Source organism: Arachis ipaensis, chromosome B10 (genome assembly GCF_059453495.1).
Source record: "Arachis ipaensis isolate K30076 ecotype BB chromosome B10, ASM5945349v1, whole genome shotgun sequence".
NCBI classification, from domain to species: domain Eukaryota; kingdom Viridiplantae; phylum Streptophyta; class Magnoliopsida; order Fabales; family Fabaceae; genus Arachis; species Arachis ipaensis.
Window position 1 is genome coordinate 143689354 of NC_142435.1, and position 21665 is coordinate 143711018.

Consider the following 21665-nt stretch of genomic DNA (forward strand, 5'->3'; position numbering starts at 1 on the left):
TCTTATTCAAAATGACTGTCTCTAATGACGCATCAAAGTTATCAAAATTAAAGTGTATTCAAGTTTAAGAATTAAGACTCAATAAACACTTACAAAATACCTATTATATTATTTATCAAAAGTGCTCTTACAAGTTACAATGAAGAGTTTTTATTTGAATAAATTAAAAATACATTCATTTCCAAAATGCACCCTTGATAAAAATCTTCTACAAGTACATTTATGCTATTTCACATGGGAGACACAGTCAATAAATTTCAGACTTATTTGTCTAATATTCTAAAAGATCGGGAATTGATTGTCAAAATTTTTTGTTAAAAAGCAATATATCTAATATAAAAATTATCATGAACAAAATTGTAATTTCATGTGATTTTTATAAGATATTGTTTCAGATATTTACTACCTGTAGTGATTTTTGTTCACATTAAAATTAATATGTGGATACTATAGTCTATGATATAAAAATATAACGAAGCAAACACAAATATTTTGTATTTCTACTTTGAAAAAATATATATTTGTATCTTTGCAATCTATGAAGCAGGATACGGACATAAGATACGATATAACACAAGATATGTTAACATACAAATTTTTAAATTTTATAAGATATAGAAATATACATATATATAAAATATAAAATATTTTTTAGATAAATCGTAATGATATTTTGATATTTTATTGATATTAAAAAATAAATTAAATTTTTAATTATTTTTAATGTCTTATTTTAATTATATAAAATATTTAAAATATTTTTAATTTAATAAATAATAATATATACTATTTTTAAATTTATTTTAAAAATACATGTTAAGAATAAGATTGGACACGCTGATACGTGATTATATTTAAGTATGTCCAAGCGTGTCCTGAAAAAAATTCTTTATTTTTTATTAAGACATGATAAAACACAACCAACATACGTATCAATAAATATTGTATCTAAAATATATCCAACACTTAAACACAGTAACTCAGCTAAATATCTATACTTCATAATCTGCAACTAAACAAATTTCTCTATCCCCTATCTCTATATTTTAGTTTCATAATCAGCATTCAAATTTAGCTTAAAATTAACCAATTTGAGTTAATTACTTAATTTAGTAGTTAGTTTATTGATTAAAAAATTAATTTTTAATTTAATATATTTATTTTTATGTGAAGATAATAATTATAAAAATTAAATGATAATTTAATCAAATTATAACTACTTTCCTCGGTCAACTTTACCGTAAAAATAACTGTAGGTAAAATTTTATTTTATTAAAATGAAAAATACTATGAAAATAAAAAAATATTTAAAAAGCCAAGGATAAATAAAATAAAATAGTAAAATGGAATAGAAATTTAATAAATAAAAATAAAAGTTGGGTTTGTTACACTGTTGTTACAGTTAAAAAGTGGGTCCTGTGGACCCATCTTTGTCACTCACTCACTCTTAAGAAAGGAAAAAAAATTTGCAGCCTTTGCTACCGCCTTGATTATATGGCCTTTTCATTTTTTCTTATTATTTTCTTTTCATTTTCTTATATATATATATATATATATATATATATTAACTCTCTTTCTTTCTTTCTGCTTCTATTCTCTATTCTCAGCATTGCCGCCGTCAACAACCTTCTCCGGCAACCCTCACCGGGATCTCATCGGAAAATTCCCACCGGAAAAAAAAACAAAAAAAACACTTCCCACCACCATTGCTATTGCTGTTTCAAGCAGAATTTGCTAACAATCACTACGTTTCGTGTTTCCTTTCTCTCTAATTGAGTTCAACACAATGCCATTGAAAACTCTTGAGAGTTAGTCTCAATCTCCAATTCTCCATGCTTATGCAGTTGCATTGCTCCTTCACTGCAACTAATGAAAGCTACATTGCCAACATACTTTAGTGTTTCACGAGCACTGAAAACTTCATCTAGTGTTTTTATGGTTCCAAGGTGTTACCAGCATACGTGAATTTTATGATATGATAGGAGGTCAAAGATTTTTTTTTAATTAGCATTTATTTTTTCTATGTTGTAAGATCCAAACTTTCCTCAGTATTGGTTTTGGTGTTTATTCTGGGAATTTATTATGCATCACTAAGTCCAAGGTTCTTATTTATTATATATAAATAGTATATAGTATAGTATTTCATAATTCATAGTTCTAATTTCTTAAGGCTTTGACTGAATTGAAGAGTTAATTAACCAATTAGAGAGAATTTGAATGATGCTGAGGTGGGGAAAGGAGCATGATCATGAGAGTGAGGAAATGGAGGTGATAGGGTTCAATGTTTTGGGTTCTGGAGATGAAGGTGTAATCAAATCCAATAATAATAATAAGAGATTGGTTATAAGGTCTAGTAGGATTAAGGTGTGGATGGCCCGTGCCATAACCACTGTGTTAATTTGGACCAGTGTGGTTCAGATTATGTCAATTGGTGAATTATGGGGTCCAAGATTCTTGAAGGGTATGCCTTATTATTGTTTCAATCACCATCCTTCAGATTCATCTTCTCAGGCCATAGTAGAAAAGCCTTTTGTTCTTCCACATAATAGGGCTATTGTTCTCCCACCCAAAAGTAAGTACTTCAACTTTGTCATATGATGGTTATTGATATTAACAATTTTCTTAATTTACTAATTGGTTGGTACATTGTTGATATCAGGGATTTATAAGAACAATGGTTATCTTGTGGTTTCTTGCAATGGAGGGCTCAATCAAATGAGAGCAGCAGTGAGTAATCCCAATGTTAAATTACATTAACATTTGATGGAAATTATTGGTTTATTATTAATATTATATTAACAGAGTTTGGTTATATCTTTCTTGTGCAGATATGTGACATGGTTGCTATTGCTAGACATTTGAATGCAACTCTCATAGTTCCAGAACTGGATAAAACATCTTTCTGGGCTGATCCAAGGTCTGCACATCTATCATTCTTATTTTATTTTATTAATTATTGAAGTTTCATCATCAATTCTGTTCCCTTGATGTGGCAGTGAGTTCCAAGACATATTTGATGTAGATAATTTCATTGCATCATTGAGAGATGAGGTTAGAATATTGAAGCAACTACCACCTAGACTCAAGAGAAGGGTAAAATTGGGATTATTTCATTCATTGCCACCAGTCAGTTGGTCTGGTATATCTTACTATGAAAAACAGGTATTCACATGCTTCACATGATTTTTCCTTTTTAAATTTAATTTATTTTTCTCATTCATCAGTTAATTCAACCCATTCTCCTAATTGCTTTGATCACAGATCCTTCCTCTGTTGAGGAAACACAAGGTTTTGCACCTAAATCGGACCGATGCCCGGCTCGCGAATAATGGACTACCACTGGAGATTCAGAGGCTTCGTTGCAGGGTAAATTTCCAGGCATTGAGGTTTACTTCCCAGATAGAGGAACTTGGTAGAAGAATTGTTAGCATTTTGAGGTCAAGAGGACCATTTCTTGTGCTTCATCTTAGATATGAGATGGACATGTTAGCCTTTTCTGGCTGCACTCATGGATGTGACTCCAAAGAGGTGGAGGAACTCACAAGAATGAGGTAATCTCAAAGGATCTATTTTCCATTTTTTGTTGGAATCATTGAATGTGTTTTTTTTTTTGTTTCTTCTAATGCAAAATTGTTTTGTTATTAGATATGCTTATCCATGGTGGAAGGAAAAAGTGATTAATTCTGAGCTTAAGAGACAAGATGGTTTATGCCCTTTGACACCAGAGGAAATAGCTCTGATATTGACAGCACTAGGCATAGATCAAACTTATCAAGTTTATATTGCTGCTGGAGAAATATATGGTGGAAGGAGAAGGATGCAAAATTTGCTTTCAGCTTTTCCTAATGTGGTAAGTACAAAGAACCAAAATGAAATCAATGGACAAAGTTGTTTTCAAGATTTTAAAATAACAAATTTATGTGTTTTGTAATTCAAAAAGAGTGACAGATTAGTCTTTTCTAAAGATAAATTTGTTACTTTCAAATATTGAGAAACTAGTTTATTTCTTATGATTTTGGTCAAATGGTCATTTTGTATATTCATATGTAAATTTGTGATTTATATATTTGTGTTGAAATGCAAAACCAACAGGTAAGGAAGGAAACTCTGTTGGAACCTTCAGATTTAATGTATTTCCAAAACCACTCATCACAAATGGCTGCATTGGATTATCTTGTGTCACTGGAGAGTGACATATTTATTCCAACATATGATGGTAACATGGCTAAAGTTGTTGAAGGCCATAGAAGGTATTATTAATTTATTATTATTATTATTATATATTATTATTCACCACATCAATGTTTGGATTTCATTTGTCTCTAAAACTATATAAATGATCTTAATTATTCTTAAGTGTGACAGCAAGGTTTTCACTTTTGAAGAATCTTATTAGATATTATATATAAATGGAATTCATGATTGAACAGCTTAACAAGTAATCAAGCATTTCAATTTTTGTGTATTATTGCAGTATTATGATGAGTGCATTTTACTAATAAAATAAGCATAATACAACTACTCTCTAATAAACTCTTGTCCAATAATGCTTTTGTTTTTAATAATTTTTCTTATTAGTGTCAAAATAATTATATTTTGTTGGAACCATGATGGCACATAATATAATATTTAAAATTTTTATAATAATATATTATTTTACTTGGTGCTTTTAATTTCAGATTCCTAGGTTTCAAAAAGACTATACAACTAGATAGGAAGATTTTGGTGCGGCTGATAGATCAATACAACAATGGCTCATTAAGCTGGGATGAATTTTCAGATGTTGTTAAGAAAGTTCATGCTAATAGAATGGGAAGCCAAAAAAGAAGAGTTGTAATCCCAGAAAGACCAAAAGAAGAAGATTATTTTTATTCTAATCCTCAGGAATGTTTACAATTGCAAGATGAACCACTGATGAGAAGCACATGATTATTGCCACTTTATTTTTGTTCATAGTCCTCCAACTAAATGAAAATTGCAAATTTGTACCATGTTATGTTATTCAAGGTGGCTTATTGGCTATGCTTTTCACAAGAATCATGAAGATAAATAATTACATAAGTTTCAACATTTTGAGGGACAGGTTCTTGTGTAAAGCAATAGCAAAGTGTTGTTGAGTCTTATACACTGTACAAATTAAATGAGCAAAAAGATAGAGTACTTTTTGTTTATTTTATTTTAAAGAAAAAAATTTCCTCCTAATTTCATAGAATGTATTTTCATGGGTTATTTCCAATAGAATTTACACACAAACAAAAACAAAAAAGGCTTTATTTTAATTATTTTTGTTATATGTTGTACCAACTTATTACTTTATCTTGGTTAAATGAATAAATATTTTGTTTTAATTTTTTATTTTATCATTTTTAACATAATCCAAATAATGAGTACTAGATCTTATAAGTTGATGTAATATTAGGTCAAAGAAAAAAATGCAAACACCAAGTTTCTAACCTTCGTGTGCATTAAGGAATTTTTTTTTGGATTGTCTACGGTATCTCCCAACCCGACAGGTTAAGGACTAATCCGTCGCGGATCGGAGTTCCATTTAAGGGTTTGCCGCTGGCCAATAGATTGCTGCATGCATAAGGCGGAATTCAAACTCCCAACACTTGTTTAAGCGGACGAGTGAGCTGACCACGCATCAAGGAATTGTAATTGCATATTAATGCTACTTATGATAGTTTCCTTTGATAATGTTTGAGGACTAAATTAAGAATAAGTGGGAAGACTAAAAAAAAGGGTACTAGTTGGAATGGTTATTGGAGGACCAAGGGTCATGAAATCATGATTAGCATATTAGTGTTTTTTTATGGACCAATGTAGGAAAAAACAACTTCATTATTTGTGGTTTTGGAAGGACTAGAATCACTAACTCAAAGCATATCTTGATTTAGAATCTTGGTGGTGTTGGTGGAGTAGTGCCAAAAACATCATATGCTAGAGCTAAAGCTCTATTTGAATGTGTCATATGCCATGTTCCACTTTCTTCCTCTCTAAGTGCTATGTTGTTGTTGGTTGACTTTTACATTATTCCATAGACTTATTTTGTGCAGCTCCCAAGACCATTGTCTCTCCTTGTCATCCTTTATTTATTTTTATTATTTTACAATTAATATTTGTGTGTTATTATTAATTAATGTAAATTATATAATAAGAAAAATTCTTATGTATTCTTAGATTAAACTTAACATATATTCTAAAAAAATTTATAATTATTCCTTTTTATTCATAATAATTAAAAAAGAATATTACTATTAAAACACATTAAATTTGTTATATACAAATGTTTTCATCATATAATAATCAAAAGTCCAATCTGTGTATTCACCAAATGTTTATGATCCCCAAAAGATTGCTTACATTTTAGTTTAAGGAATTAATTAAGGACAAATTCATGTGTTTAATTTAATTTTCACAGATCCCAGCATTTAAACAAACAAATGAAAAGTGAGTTGGAGTTAGTGACCCAAGATGGGTTACAATTTCTTGGAAAATGGTATCATAAGGAGTCACCTTCTAAGAATTTACATTTTATGAGTGCATCAAATCAAATAATTAAATATTTGATCATTTTAATTGCCCCTCGTGTGGTCCTCTATATTATAATTATAATTATTATTTTTTTTTTCTTTGTAGCAGGTCCAACTCACGTACCCTGATCAATGATGATAACAATAACAACAATACATAGCAAGATGTCATTGAACATATAGTACAATAAGAAACAGCTACGAGAGACTGCAATCTTTGATAAGATTTTTTCCTTTTAATATCGTGGGATCTGAATTTAGTATTTGTCCAATTGTCCTAAAGGACCAGCACAACCTCTGTGAAGTTTAGGTTTATTTATGATATTTATTTTTTCAAATATATAATATTAAATTTAATTTGTGTTAGGTATAAAACTACTTATATTTATCTAAATTTGATGAGTCAACTGACTTCACTTTTATATTATTTAAAATATTAGGGTGAAATGTACTTAACCTTCCTGGTCTGTCTTTTTGCACTTAATGTGCTGACCATCTGTTTAGTTAACCACATTATTATATTTGGTTTAAGGATTTTATTACACGCTAAGCTTTTTTTATTTTTTAAAAATATATTTTGTTTTTAAAAACAATTGTTGTGCTAATTATTAGATATATGAGTTTTTGAGATAAGTAATTTTACGATTTGATATCTAAATTTTTATGATAAAAATTTTAAAATTTGATCTTTTTTAATTAAAAAAAATTAGTATATATAACATAAATAAAAAAGATATATATAAAATTCATACAAATTTTGAAAAAAAGGCCTTTGTGAGAGAAAATATTGTGTGTATATTTATTCATGTTGTTTTCACGTATTTTAATTTTCTAACAAAAAATAGTTTAACTTTTCATTAATACAAAAAATTAGTCATACTTTTATTTATATTTGGATTATAAATATAAAAGTAATTTAATTATATTATTTATATGTCAGATTATATCAATTATAAAATCTTATTTTTCATATATGAAGTCTCTAATAATAATCTGTCAAGTTAAAGTGTTTCTTGTTTAACTAAGTGACAAATAACTATTTTTATTGCAAAATGGCATTTGAAGTTGCCAATAATGAATTTACTTGAAATGAGAAGTGCCATAAAATGATAAACTTTTAGGGGTTTTTCAATATATATATATATATATATATATATATTAAGTAAACCGCAATATAGTTGATAGCATTTTGAAAAAGTAATGTAATTACTCTTACCAAAATTTCTTTTCATCAATTACATAAAAATCATGTTTATAATAAAATTATATATGAATCAAAATTAAAGTATTACAAATTGAATACGGTTTATAATAAATCTAATTATATTTTTTTTCGTTTTGTTGTAATTTTTTCTCAATAATATTATATAGGGTTTAGGTTTTATTATATCTTAAAATTTATTTATTTAATTACGTATTAAGAATTTTAAAACTATAATTAGTTTTTAATTTAATATATAAATATAAAATAATTACACTCTTGCAAAACATCATTTGGTCAACCTGTAGCCCAACCTCTTAATTTAAAAAAAAAAATAAAAATACAGTAATTTTATAACTCAAACTCCATCTAATAATGATTCAAAAGATAATAAGTCAACTTTAGTCATTTAGAATATATACAAATAAGTTTGCATATTATTTATATTAACATAATAAAATTTTAGAAGTTATAAATAGACCTCAATTGATATTTTATAATGCACAATTAGTTGAAATATAGAAGTATTAATATTTAGCATTTTTGTTTTTGATGGGCCAAACCTAAGCACAAAAATGGAAGGTGCTGTTAGTCCAAATTAGATTATTTTAACAGAACCAACTTGGGTTGGTCGAGTGGTTATCTCACACGTCTGCTTAAATAAGTGTAGGAAATTCGAATCCCGCCTTGTGCATACAACATTGGCCAACGGCAGGCCTTTAAATGGAGCTCCGATCCGCGACAGATTAGTCTTTGACCTGTCAGGTTGGGAGATACCGTGGGCAACAAAAAAAAAAGAAAGATGATCTTAACAGTTAATTGAATGAATCAGCACAGTGCAATCTATGTAAAAAGAGAATTAAGCCCAACTGAATGAAATATGTTCAAGCCTGCATGGCTGCATGCACACTTCAAGAAATGGGAATCAGGTGAAAAAGAATATGTTTTATTTTAGAATGTAGATAAGATATTCTTTGAAAGAGTTACCATAACAATTACTGGTTAAAGGGTTTATCCTCATTGTAACTAGCTGAACAAAATGAACTTAAATCTTGTTTTTACACTCAAAATTAAGGGAGTAATTGCAGCTTATCTCAAAATGTTAGCACTCACATGCCCTTTTAATATTCCGATTTCCGATTCTCATAATAAATTGTGTATTCAAAAACTCAGTACTGATTGTGTTGAATCTTTCAAGAAAATCTTCAATAACTAATCATATGTCTCTGTGCGTATTTTTGCGGATGCCCATGGGGATTGTATTTTATGAGAATGTTTTTCTTATGTGAGAGATGAGAATGCAAATCTCAGCCATTAAATTAAAGTAAACGGTTGAGATTAAATTCATCAACATTTTAAAAATCTATACCCTGTTAAAGCAAGTTGTCCTTAATTTCTACACTGCTTTTACGAACGCTTTCATCCCTGTATCTCCTTGGGTTAGTTACTCTTTTTAACACCATGTATGTCGTTTTAATTGTCTAATTTGATTCCTATGTTAGTTGCCCCCCATTTGCTCCTAACCTGTCTTTAATATTTTTTTCCCTTGCTTTTACTTTCAATGTTTTTGTTCCAGACCTCTTGAACAACACAACAAAATTATAACATGTCAGTTGAAAAGTAGAAGAATTATTTGCTCACACTTTAATTAGAGATAGGAATAATTACAGAACCATAACTTAAGTCTGAATTATAAGGACTCACTTTGAATTAAAATGACCGACAAAGAATAGCAAATGCAATTTCTAATTAGACAATTTTTTCTTTTGTCAAATGGATTAGACAGTCTCCAATTATAGATATATATTACATCACAAACCCACCCACACTACATACTCAAATACCCAAAATTTTAAAGGTTCTTATTCACCATTTGGCCTTGTCAAAGTTCAAACTCGAGTGCAGTATTTTTTCCTAGCGCAGCATTTTAGAAAGCATACTAATGTGCCATCTCAACTAGACCTCAACTGCAACTAACCGTTAAACAAGGATTTCCTCACAGCATCTTTTATGGGTTCATCAACAAAGGAAATAAATTAGAAGACCATTGTAAAATTACGGAGGAGTGGGGAAGGAAGAAGGTTGTAACAAGGAGGAGCAATAATGGTGGCAGGAAAACCAGGTAGCGGGTGGTGAGTGGATTGGTGTTCAGATATATAACAATGGTTAATTTGGCCCTCTTCTCATTTAAATCAGCCAAGAATGCACCACAATTAGCCTTAAACTTTGATTATACTTTGATTCTTTTTTTTTTTTACTCCATATTTTTGCATATACTAGTTGTTTCATTAAATTAGTTGCATATTTCTTTGGTCCCCAGAGGACTACAAAGGTCTTTTTCATCCAGTTTCTCCTATGCTAATGGTGGTTCTGGTGGTTATTCTACTCAACTCAAGTTGTTGATCTTCCAATCTACTAACGGCTCTTGAAAAGTTGTTGCTGGCAAATGACATGGAAGCTTCCATCATATGGCGCAGCCGCCTTTGCTTTATCCTCGATATGCCCTGTGAAATCTCGCTTATCGAAGGGCGTTTCTTAGGTGATTTGTGCAAGCATTTGTGTGCAATCTTAGCGAGCTGCCTCACTTCTCCAAGGTTGCATTTTCCAACGAGTTGCTTGTCAAGAATTTCATCTACACCATTGTGATCCATAGCAGCCTTGCAATAATAGAAAACTTGGCAAATCAGAAAGAAATCTCTAACATCTAGGAGGGATAGTAACAAGAATGCTACCGTGATTCATGATGAAGCATCTTACAAGGTTAATGTACTCCATCAAGTTTTGATGTGGGTGGATGGCAGTGATGAGCTCAAATATTATGACACCGAAACTGTAGATGTCACTCTTCATTGTTAACTTGCTTGTCGAAATATACGCGGGGTCCATGTAACCATAAGTACCTTTCAGACCAGAATTCCGGCCATCAAATACCTCTTCCTTTGACAGCCCGAAGTCAGCAACCTACACAGACAAATTTTGACGATAATTGATAAGACAAAAAATAAGACAATGAATATAGAAATCTCAAGTCTCTCACTATTTTCTGGACAAGACAAGATATATTGTTTCATTGTAATGTAACAAAGATTTGCTGCATAAATTCCAACGTCAATGTTATGATCCAATTACTAATTCCAAACAGGAAATTAGCTTCACAATCTGTATTAAAATGCACTTGCTAGAACAAAATTACCTTAGCTCTCATTGAGTGATCTAGTAATATGTTGGCAGACTTCAAGTCACGATGTATGACAGGTGGAACTGCCTGTTACATCCATGTTTATATTAGCCAAATTCATTTTCAAGGAATATAAGAGAGCATTTATCAGTAATCATACGTACCCCTTCGTGAAGGTACTCTATTCCATGTGAAATATCAAGAGCAACTTGCAGCCGATCATCCCAACTCAATTGTTTTTCTTCACCTAGGTGCATTTGCAGACTATTGTTAGATAATATAATGACTGTGTGGCAACTAAACAAAGTATAATCTGCTTGCTAATTTGATAACATAATCATGCTACCATCAATATAGGCTAATTTGAATCAGAATACATTGTAGTTTTCTGTCAAACCATAATTGTATTTAAAGCATTTATATTCAAATTTCTTGTACTAATTTCATCTATAGACTATAATCTTTCTAGATCTTCCTCTACCTCAACTTATTTGATTATACTCCATCTGGTCCACTTCTCCTTACTAGGGCCTCTATATAGATCTTCTTCACACTTGCAGATGCCCAACTCACCTAAGAGGAGCACCTAACAGGAGATTCCCCTAACTTCTCAACAATGAGTGCAATCCCAACTTCCTTTCTAATAATACACTCATTCCTAATCCTATCTCGGTTTCTAGTGTGTCCACACATCCAACAAAGTATCCCACTGTAACATTTAGGCTATGTTTGGATTGATGAAATCTTAAGGAGTTGAGTGGAACAGGGTTTAAGGGAGTAGAAGCTCAATGACAGTTATTTTTTTTTTTTTCCGTTGTTTGGATAAATGGTCATTGTATGAAGAAAATAGGATGTTTCAATAGAATAGCATAGAATCTAGTACATCACAAATAAGTCCACTCATTAAATCAAACAATCGAAGCCCATTAGAATCCCTCGGCTCTATTTCGCTCCAGCTTAAATCACCAAACCAAACTCTCAACAACGGAGATGTCACGTCAAAAATGCTTTTAACATAATAATAGGAAACATCATCCTCTATCAATATAAAAAATTAGCTAAACTTTCATCACTTATGAATTGATAAACAAGTATGTTATCAAGAAAGACTACAATGATGGTGTGACTACTAAACAAATAAAAAAAAGTAAATTTGGCTATTTATTTGATGACAACGACATGATCATGAAACTGTCCACATAGGCTGTCACATTAAAATATCTCAAGGTCATATAAAAAAAGACCATCCTCTTACCATATAAAAGATTAGCTAAACTTCCATTACTCATGAACTGATAGACAAGTATGCGCTGTCCTTTATCTACACAATATCCAATCAAATTCACAAGATTTCGATGATGCAGTCTTCCAAGCAGAAGCACCTGAACCAACAACCTTGTATAATTCATTATAGTTCAACAACTTTAGATGGTTACTGACATTAGACTTACAATATTCCGTTGGGTTGCTTAGTTAGAAATAATGTTCCAATTATTTAAAGCACATTTGAACTGTTGAAGTAAGTGATCTTTCTCCTTCTAATATATATATATATATCTTGCAAAATACAGGAACTCATTTCCTTTCAAACCATTAACATAAATACAGTCAACAGTAATCCTTATCCATAGCATTAGCTTATAAATCAACAGATATTTTATTTATTTATTTATTTATTGCCTTTTCTTTTTCCCCTGAATTCTGAAACCTATCTTAAAATGGTTATTGGCTTATACCTCCGTTTGGAATTCTTTCTCCCCTTGTTTGGAATTAGGCGCAAGAACCTTCACAGCTACCACCTCCCCTGTAGCCATTGTGGCTTTATAAACTGTGCCAAATGATCCTTGCCCCAAGGAAGTTGTGAAATTTTGTGTTGCCTTTTGAATTTCTCTGTAACATGTGATGGCTCAGTTACACCGTTATAAATTTTTAATGCCTCTCTAATAGTGTTTCATTTTCATATACGAATGCATGACCATGTCCTACTTTGTCCTTTGCTTTTTACTATTGAACAAATGGTACTATGTAAATAAGAATTTGCAAGGAGATTATCTAACATATAAAGTAACTTTATTATCAATGGACCAAAAAAATTTCCCAATTCTACAAGCTAATCATCAAACATTTTGACGCTAATAGTTATATGTTTGTGACCTAGTAGTATTAATCCATAGAAATATTTGACAAAAACAAAACAGGTAAACCTCATGCTCAACAGAGAAATAAACATACCTATACGAGTACTTTAAAATGCCTGATGCTGAAGCAAAACGATCTTTGCTTTGATTACTCCACCAGCCGAAATGAGAATTTTTCTGTACATTATCATATCTTGATGGAGCTATGGAACTAGTTATAGAAGCACTGATGTCGGTGCTTGTTCCCAACCCATTTGTTCGTATTGGAAGAGTTGTTACACTATTCTCATTTGCAGATGGTCCAATATTCACACGTTTCTTGTACCACCTTATGCCAAAAAATATGGCACAAGATATCAGAATTCCAAGGGCCAAACCAACAGAGACACCAAGAATTACTAAATCAGCTTGACGAACCATTCTTTGATTCCTCTTCAAACAACGAAATCATCTTGCAGACTGCAAGTACTACAGAGGTTCACTGTCAAAACATTTATGTTAACTAAACACCTCATCTAGCTAAACCTGACATCAATCGAACTCTCAATACAGTGAGTAATACAATTTCTTTTTCTTCCCTCCCTTCCCATCTAAGATCCAACTCACAAATCCGGGGAGGTGCAGTCATGAAGAAAACAAAATGCCTACTTGTAGAAAAGGATCCGCATTAATGCATCAATGATCAAAATAATTATAAATACACTGCTGATAAGATTTGCTAGTTTAAAACAGGTAACACAGATATAAGTGTTATAACCTCACAACAATAGAAAATTAAAAAAAATAATAATTAAGAATTAAGTTAAATCTTAGCAAAAGTGCATACCAATTAGCAATACTGAAATTCTCGATAAGTAGTGTAAATATTTAAAATGATTACATAAGTAAGGAACAAAACAAACCATAGACATCCTAATTATGACAATAATGACCATTTTTCTTTTAAAATTAAAATTATTGCTCTTAGGAAAACCAAAATGACTGTGCCACATTACTAGTTTTCCTTAAGATAGATCATACATCCTTACTCCTAAAAGATTGCCCAAAGTCAACAAAAACAAGGAACAAAATTACATATGCTTTTATCAATTTTATGATTTAGATTTTAGATAACAGTATTTGATCGTATCAGGTTTTAAAAGGACGAGAGCAAAAACAAATAACAAGCACTCCAGCATAAATAAACAAATCGCAATGAAACAAGGAGAGCTTCGATGAAAAAATCCACATACCAAATCAGCAGAAGAGCCTCCTCATAATGCAAAAATCAGAAGCTTAACTCTGTTGTGGTTCAGTGAAGCTTGAAATCGAGGGTGTTAAGGGTAATTTGCAATTGTGGATGAGTTTTAGGTCAATAGTCAATGGAGGTTTTTGTACTTGTGCGCGAGAAAGATAAGAGAGAGCAAAGTTAGAGTTGAAGAACGAAACTGCAGAGAGAGAGAGAGAGAGAGAGAGAGTAACTGATTTTGATTGAGAGGGTGAATTGGAATGAATGGAAAATAAAGAGAATTTGGCGTGTAAGTGCAGTTCCAATAGAAACTGAGTGGGATTTAAGGTTTAAAATACTTGAAGAAAAGTGAACCCCCCAAACAAAAATAAGAGAGAAATTGGTAAATAAGATAGCATTTTGGTAGAGAGGCAGAGATCGAAAGATTGAGATCTAAAGACAGAGACTAAGAGACAAGGACAGAAATAAATTTCAGTATTTTGTTTGGTGCAAAGTGGGAGACAGAAACTAAAACAAGAATGAAATTCTAATTTAATTTGTACAAAAGGTAAAATTAGAATTAATTAATTGAAATAAGCGTGTATTTTAGGTATAAAATGTTATTAAAGTATCAGTCTTTGTCTTTAAAAATTTCAGTCCCCTGTGTCTTCACTTTTTAGAAGTACTGAAATACTAAAATTTTAGGAATAGAGACAAAAATTTTAGTACAAGTGCCAACAAACATAATACTGAATCTCAATCTCTCAGTCTTTGTCCCAGTACCTCAAAACAAACTTAAAAAAGAGTCAAAGAACTATAACTCAAATAACATAATCTCTCTATTCTCATCTCAAAATTTTGAGTTTAAGTTTATTCTTAACTTTGAAAAAAAAAAGAAAAAGATAAAAGGGCATTCATATGGGAAAGGGAATGTTTATTAACGAAACACCACATTACCTATACAGGAAATCTTGACCGCATATATTTTCTTAAACTATTCAATTTTTATCCACAAAGAGCTGCTCAAGAAAATTCTTTTTCTTAAAAAAGAATAAAAAATAAGTCATTAAATTAATTATTATATATTTTAAAATAAAGTAAAAATTATTAGACATTTTACAGTGGAATAATCAAATTTATCATAACAACATAATCCAATATTTTTATACAATAACTAATATTTTGTATCTGTATAACATTATTGCATAAAATTTACTAATGTAACTAATTTCGTGATGAAATTTTGTACTTGGTATACGTGAGCTTTTAAATGCAAATCTTAATATTGTCCTGTAACTGAAAAAATCAAAAGAAGAACTCCACATGAAAACACAGTTTAATAATAGGGAAAGTTTCTATTTTTCAACAACCATGTTATATCAACATTAAAAGTTGCTAACTAATCATTCACCCAAATATGAATATTATATATATATATATATATATATATATATATATATATAATGATTATATTTATAGTCAATTTTATAAGTAATATAATCAATTATGCTTTACATTTATAATCAAAATACAAATAATAAAGTATAAAAATACAACAAAGACTATTTTTTGTGTTTATGAAAATTTGATTATGCTATTACGTAAAAGTTTGATTACATTGGTCTTTACTGGAAAAATATACGAACTAACATCTATAAATATATCTATAGAACACAATGATTATTAATTATTGATTTTTAATGTTCACATAATATTTTTGTTTTCAGTTTTAAACATATTTTAAGCGTTTTGAAGTTTATGTTTAAAAAAAAACAAAAAACAAAAAAAAAAAAACAAAAGGACAATAAGAAAATAAAGTGGGTGCCGTTGGTTTCATTTTAAGATTATTTATTCAAATAAATAAATATTTATTTTTCTTAGTAACCAAGATATATAATAATCGCCAATGAGTTATAACTCAAATGGCATAGTCTCCCCATACTCAATTAAGAAGTTGCAGGTTCGAGTCTCTTATCTTTGGTAAAAAAAAAAAAGATATATAATAATCATTATTACTGATTTAATAGTAATCGAAACTGACTTATAAATATTTTTGTACAAACCATCTTTATATTAATTATATTGTACATACAACTTTTTTAGAATTTTTACAACAATGTTGTTAACTTTTCATGATATTCGCTAGCGTATTTTTTTCTAGAAATTATTCTTTCTAAATAATAATAAAAATATTTCGATAATGACATGCTTTGTTGACAAAAGTGTTTGTTAATTGACACAAAAAAAAGTGTTTGTTAATTGTCTAGGAGTATATAAAGCATTACTTTTAAAAGTATTATCGTTATAAATTACTGTACTCCTAATTTTTAGTTATATCATTTATGTTTAATTTCTATGTACTAATATATAAAATTAAAAAAAAATTATACATATAAAGTTAGCTACTTGTTATACAATGGTTATTTATCAATTTTTCTATTATTTAGCTAAAAATTAATGTAGAAAGCTTTAATTTTATATTGAACGATTAAAAAATTAACTCTATCTCTAAACAATTTATTATATAAATAATCATAAAACTTTTTATTTATAGATAATATCTAAACAAGAGTTTAATTTTAATAGACTGACAGGAATATTGTAAAACATTTTACATAATCGTACAATCACATCTGTTCTTTGTGCAATCACATCTGTTTTTTTATGGCCATTCACGCCGTCAATGTAAAAGATTATTATTTTTGCTGATGTGTCATTACGTAATTAGATGCACGTGTAAAACTAGTTTACACTGCTAGTGTATTAAAATTAAATTCCCTAAACAAATAAGAGTTTAATTTTGAGGTACGAACAATACAAAATATTTTATAATCGTCAAATCACATATAATCTTTTAGATAATCATATATGTAGTTCATGTATAAAATAATTATTTTTGTAACGTATTATTATATAATTAAATACACGTATAAAAATATTTTTATACTCAGTGTTTTAAAATCAAATTCAACAAATAATTTGAAGCAGCGTTAAGTTGAGGAAGAGGCAGAAATAGAATCAGTGAAAACAAAGATAAAATAAATAAAATCGGACAATTTGACTATTGTTCTACCAATTTTGGAAATTTTGGTGGCATTATTTTTACATACTTTTAGCTATATATATATATATATATATATATATATATATATATATTTATTAAGAATAGCTATAGGGTAAATTTGTTGTAGCACGTAGTGCAACTATTATTTGTATTTTGCATGATCTCTTTGACCAAATATATATGTTTTTATGTTTTCTATCTTTATATTACTAAGACACAAAATATGGATTTTTTTCTTAAATAAAATAAAAAATTAAATAATTCTCCAAACAAGATATTAAAAAAATCGTATTCTAAAAAATAAAATTAAAATATTTTGTTTGAAAAATTATTTAATTTTTTATTTTATTTAAGAAAAAAATCCCACAAAACATACACCCCTTTAGCACTATTAGCAATATTTAGTTGTTTTGTATTTTTTGAAATATAGCAAAATATATATGGTATATTCTGTAGTGTCTTTGTTTGCGTTTGTGACGCTAAACTTAGTCATTTCCGCCGTTTCTTGTTGTTTCTGCCTCTTCACGCCTGCATCTCCATGTTGTTTTTGTATATATGTTTTTAGACATTATGTTATGTGTATATTAAAATTAGCATATTAGATTATAAATATATATTAAAAATAAATTAAATTATATTTATATTTATATATAAAAACATTGATAGTTAATTTTAGTATACGAATAATATTATTTTTTTTTTCAAATATATGTATATTTCGTCCTTTCTAATATTTGGTGTTTAATATTCAATGCATAATGGCAGCTCAATTAAGTTTCTAACTTTTGGTATATGTTATATTTTTTAAATATTACTTTCTTCTCATTTTGCACAAGTTGACAAGTGTTGAGAAAGAAAAAGAACATGAACCTATAATCATATATATATGATGTTGATGAGTCTGTTTTTTTATTGTTTTTATAATACATTCAAAAAAAAAATCTAAACCATTCAATTTTTTTTTTTTTTGGGTGTATTGGTATTTAAATGGTAGAATGCAAGGTATTATAGTGCAAGCATATTCTAGAATATATATATGCTCCTTATTACTATTTAATAATTCTTAAATTATACAAATAAAAAAGTAAACATCTTAGATTAATAGTTAAATTGATCTCCAAAAAACAATTCGATTGTCATTTTTGTCTCCGAATAATTTTTTTAATCAAATTAATTCTCGAAAAATTTAACATCAATCTCGTTTGTCCTTCCATTTTCGGGCTAACAGTTTCCGTCAACGACAATACACATGAAGCGTTAACTGACACGTGTGTTGACAGCTGTGTGCCCAAATAAAAACTGATAAAATATGTTCACTATATTATGTTAAAATAGTCCCTAATTTCATTTTATAAACCCTAATTCCCAAAATCTACGAAGATATTAATCTATCTTACTAAGTGGTGTTTCAGTAGTGCAGAGCCATTACCTAGGTTTAGAAGTCACGATGTGGAGCGCTAGTGGAGGACGAAGTGGTGGGTTGTCACCGCAATCACTGGGTAGCTTCGATTCTAGCTACTTCATACGAAGAAGGAGGATGAACATGGATAGAACCTGTTTTTGTGGGCTGAAAATTATGATTAAGAAATCTGAAAAACTAGATAATTCAGGAAGGTTGTTCTCACTTGTTTAAGATATCGGGTGAATTTAAATTGGTATAAACTATAGTTTCTAAAATTTCCTTCACCATTAATGTGAGATTCACTTTTTTTGCTTGACATATGCAGAAAGACAACCATTGTAGTTAGAGTAGTTAAAATATTGATTATTTTCATGTTTGCCCCAATAATAGTGCTTATGTTAGTGGTTGGAGCACTTTGTATGTTATCTGTGAGAAAATAAAAAATTTATAAAAGTATTAGTGATCTTGTTAAGAGTATTGATGAAATTTAGTAAATGAATTGTTGGATTTTTTTTCTTTCCATTAACAAAGTAGCAACCTGTGTTTTTTTATATTACTTTAACCAATGTTTACACAACTTTAGAAACAAGTAAATAAAAATAAACACTTAATTACTCATAAGATAAATTAAGTGCAATCATATATATTAAAATCGAAGCATTTGCATGTCTATATAAGCATTCTAACATAGTCTTCATAATAATACCAATCATATTAACCAAGTCTTCATAATATCAAGCATAAGTTACTTAATTTTGGATTATACCAAATGATAAACAAGGTTTGATGGTTATCAGTGGCTAAGAGAATGAGGGTTGAATCTTGCCCCCTTTTCTTTCTCATGTAAACTAGCTTTTTATTATGTAAATATAGGAGATATTTTAGTTTCGTCTCTTAACTCGGTAGGAGATACTTTTGTTTTGTCTCCAATAGTACAGAATCAAAAATAGATATGAGAGTAGAGATTGACACATAGATATATCCTGGTTCAGCTACCTAGTGCAATGTAACCTACATCCAGTCTCCATTACAATAGTGACAGAATTTCACTATCTTTTCAATAGATTACAATCACCAATTCTCCCTAAGATTCTACCCAATCCTATCTGAGACAAGTCCAGTTTCTAACCCAAAACGAACTTGACTAGGACTCCAACCTAGCTTTCAACAGCAAAGTGCTAACCCAACTTGTAAGAGAATCCCTACAGGATCATGACACAAAATAGAAAAACATACAAAGAATTTTTGATATAACTATGGCTTTTTCTCCAAGTCTAGCTCATTGCCTTTTTTCACTCATTGGCTTTTTCTAATCTCACTATGTTTGCCTTTTTCAATGAGACTCAAACAGACTAAACTTAGAAAAAGAAATACAAAATAGTAACTATGAAGGAGAAGAACTTAGAATAGCTTAGGAAGCTATGAGAACTGAACCAAGTGCTATATTCTACTCTCTTGCTCAATCATTGGTTGTTCACCCTTATTATAGAAGAGTGAAGCCTCCAAAGTTTGAACCAAATTCTACACTTGGGTTGTCTTCTTTCTCCTTCATCAGAACTTGCAGCAGCTTGATCAGTGGAGAGAGAAAGGCCGAATCTTTGACATGCAACATACCTTTCTCTTTTATCCTTTTTCTTCAAGTTCCTTTGATCTTGACCATGAATCTTTTCTTTGGCTCTAAGTTTGGTTTTGGACAGTGGATTCAAGACAGAGCACCATTGACTTCTTCTTTTCCATGGTTGCTTGATTAGTGCTTGAAGCTCAGTAGATTTCTTCACAGTTTGTTGTTGAAGTACGAATGGGGAAAGTAACTTTTGAAGATGCTCTGTTCGAATGAGATTTGCTTCTTTGTTGTAGCCCTTCTTCTTGCTTAAAATTGGAAACAAGCTTTTGGTTCCTCGCCGAGCCCTAGCTTCAAATCTTTCATCTTTCTTCTTTCTTGGTTCAGTAACTTGATGTGATAGGAAAAGAAAAGAAGAGAGATAAGAGAGAGATTGTATTCGGTAGAAGTGAAACAAAATTCAATTGAATTTTGAGTTGATTAACCGGTTAAATACTAGGTTGAAGAGAAATGAGTTTGGATGTCACCACCGAATTGGACTTGGGTCTCTATTTGGGATAAGTTGATTTCCTTCTTCCCTATGGTTCAGCTTGTCCCATCCTTTATGGATCAAAATTTGAGTGAATGGAGTGATATGGTTGAAATATGTATTGGCCAATATGTTTGTCTTTGTGGGCTTGATCTTCTGTTTCTTGAGCCGGTTTTGATTAAATTATTTTTCTGCAGACTTAAACAAAAACATCACACAACCAATTGATAAAAATCAATAATGTTTGATAATCACTTTAATCAAGTTTTAGTTTCCAAACTCAACAATCTCCCCCTTGATGACAAACATTATTAAAACAAAGAATTAAAAGAGATTGAGGGTAAGAAACTTCCCTTTGATAATTTATTTAATGTGAAGCTCCCCCTTTTCTTAGATCACTAAGCTCCCCCTAAATATCTGCTTTTATCAACCCGTGAAAACAGTTTCTAAGAAGCCAAAAGATTTGCAAACATTTCTAAAATATTACATCCTGTAAGGCTTTTTCAAAATATCATCAATCAGCTTAGGCAGCCATGAGACAAAAACATGAATTTTCACAAGTTCAAAATAGAGGCAAACATTTTTATCAGTCCATTTTGCAGTTCATTTTTCTTTGTTCCTTTTCTCATGTTCAAAATATTCAAAATAGAGGCATCTATTTTCACCAGCCCATTTTTTAGCTCATTTTCTTTTTCTTTTGTCATTAAAGAAGGAACCTGCAGAAAAAAATGTCACTAAGCAATCCAAAATAGCAAGTTAAACAAGCAGATTACTAACAAGTTAATAAACTAATTCTATTACATTCATCCATAAAATAGTATTTAAAGTAGTATCCAAAGTACCAAGAAACAC

General features: G+C 29.8%; 2 protein-coding genes across 4 annotated transcripts; one reads left to right on the plus strand and one right to left on the minus strand.

Moving 5' to 3' along the window:
* The first annotated feature begins 2067 nt into the window (after positions 1–2067).
* Positions 2068–5158, plus strand: LOC107624306 (rhamnogalacturonan I rhamnosyltransferase 1). The gene is made up of 8 exons (XM_016326801.3): positions 2068–2572; positions 2660–2727; positions 2829–2917; positions 2997–3162; positions 3262–3551; positions 3646–3850; positions 4093–4250; positions 4680–5158. Exons 1-8 carry the CDS (start codon positions 2218–2220, stop codon positions 4927–4929), a joined length of 1581 nt encoding a protein of 526 aa, XP_016182287.1. The 5' UTR covers positions 2068–2217; the 3' UTR covers positions 4930–5158.
* Positions 5159–9938: 4780 nt separating this feature from the next.
* CRLK2 (Protein kinase superfamily protein) lies at positions 9939–14637 on the minus strand. 3 transcript variants are annotated; one of them, XM_016325535.3, is made up of 8 exons: positions 14283–14637; positions 13145–13509; positions 12649–12802; positions 12168–12294; positions 11077–11159; positions 10928–10999; positions 10492–10695; positions 9939–10391 (listed from the first exon to the last, which is right to left on the minus strand). In XM_016325535.3, the coding sequence occupies exons 2-8, from the start codon at positions 13468–13470 to the stop codon at positions 10074–10076; spliced, it is 1284 nt and encodes a 427-aa protein (XP_016181021.1). In that variant the 5' UTR covers positions 13471–13509; positions 14283–14637; the 3' UTR covers positions 9939–10073. The 3 variants fall into 3 exon arrangements, with proteins under 3 accessions (XP_016181021.1, XP_016181022.1, XP_016181020.1); XM_016325536.3 differs by having other exon boundaries at positions 13145–13518; XM_016325534.3 differs by having other exon boundaries at positions 13145–13531; positions 14283–14584.
* Positions 14638–21665: the final 7028 nt, after the last annotated feature.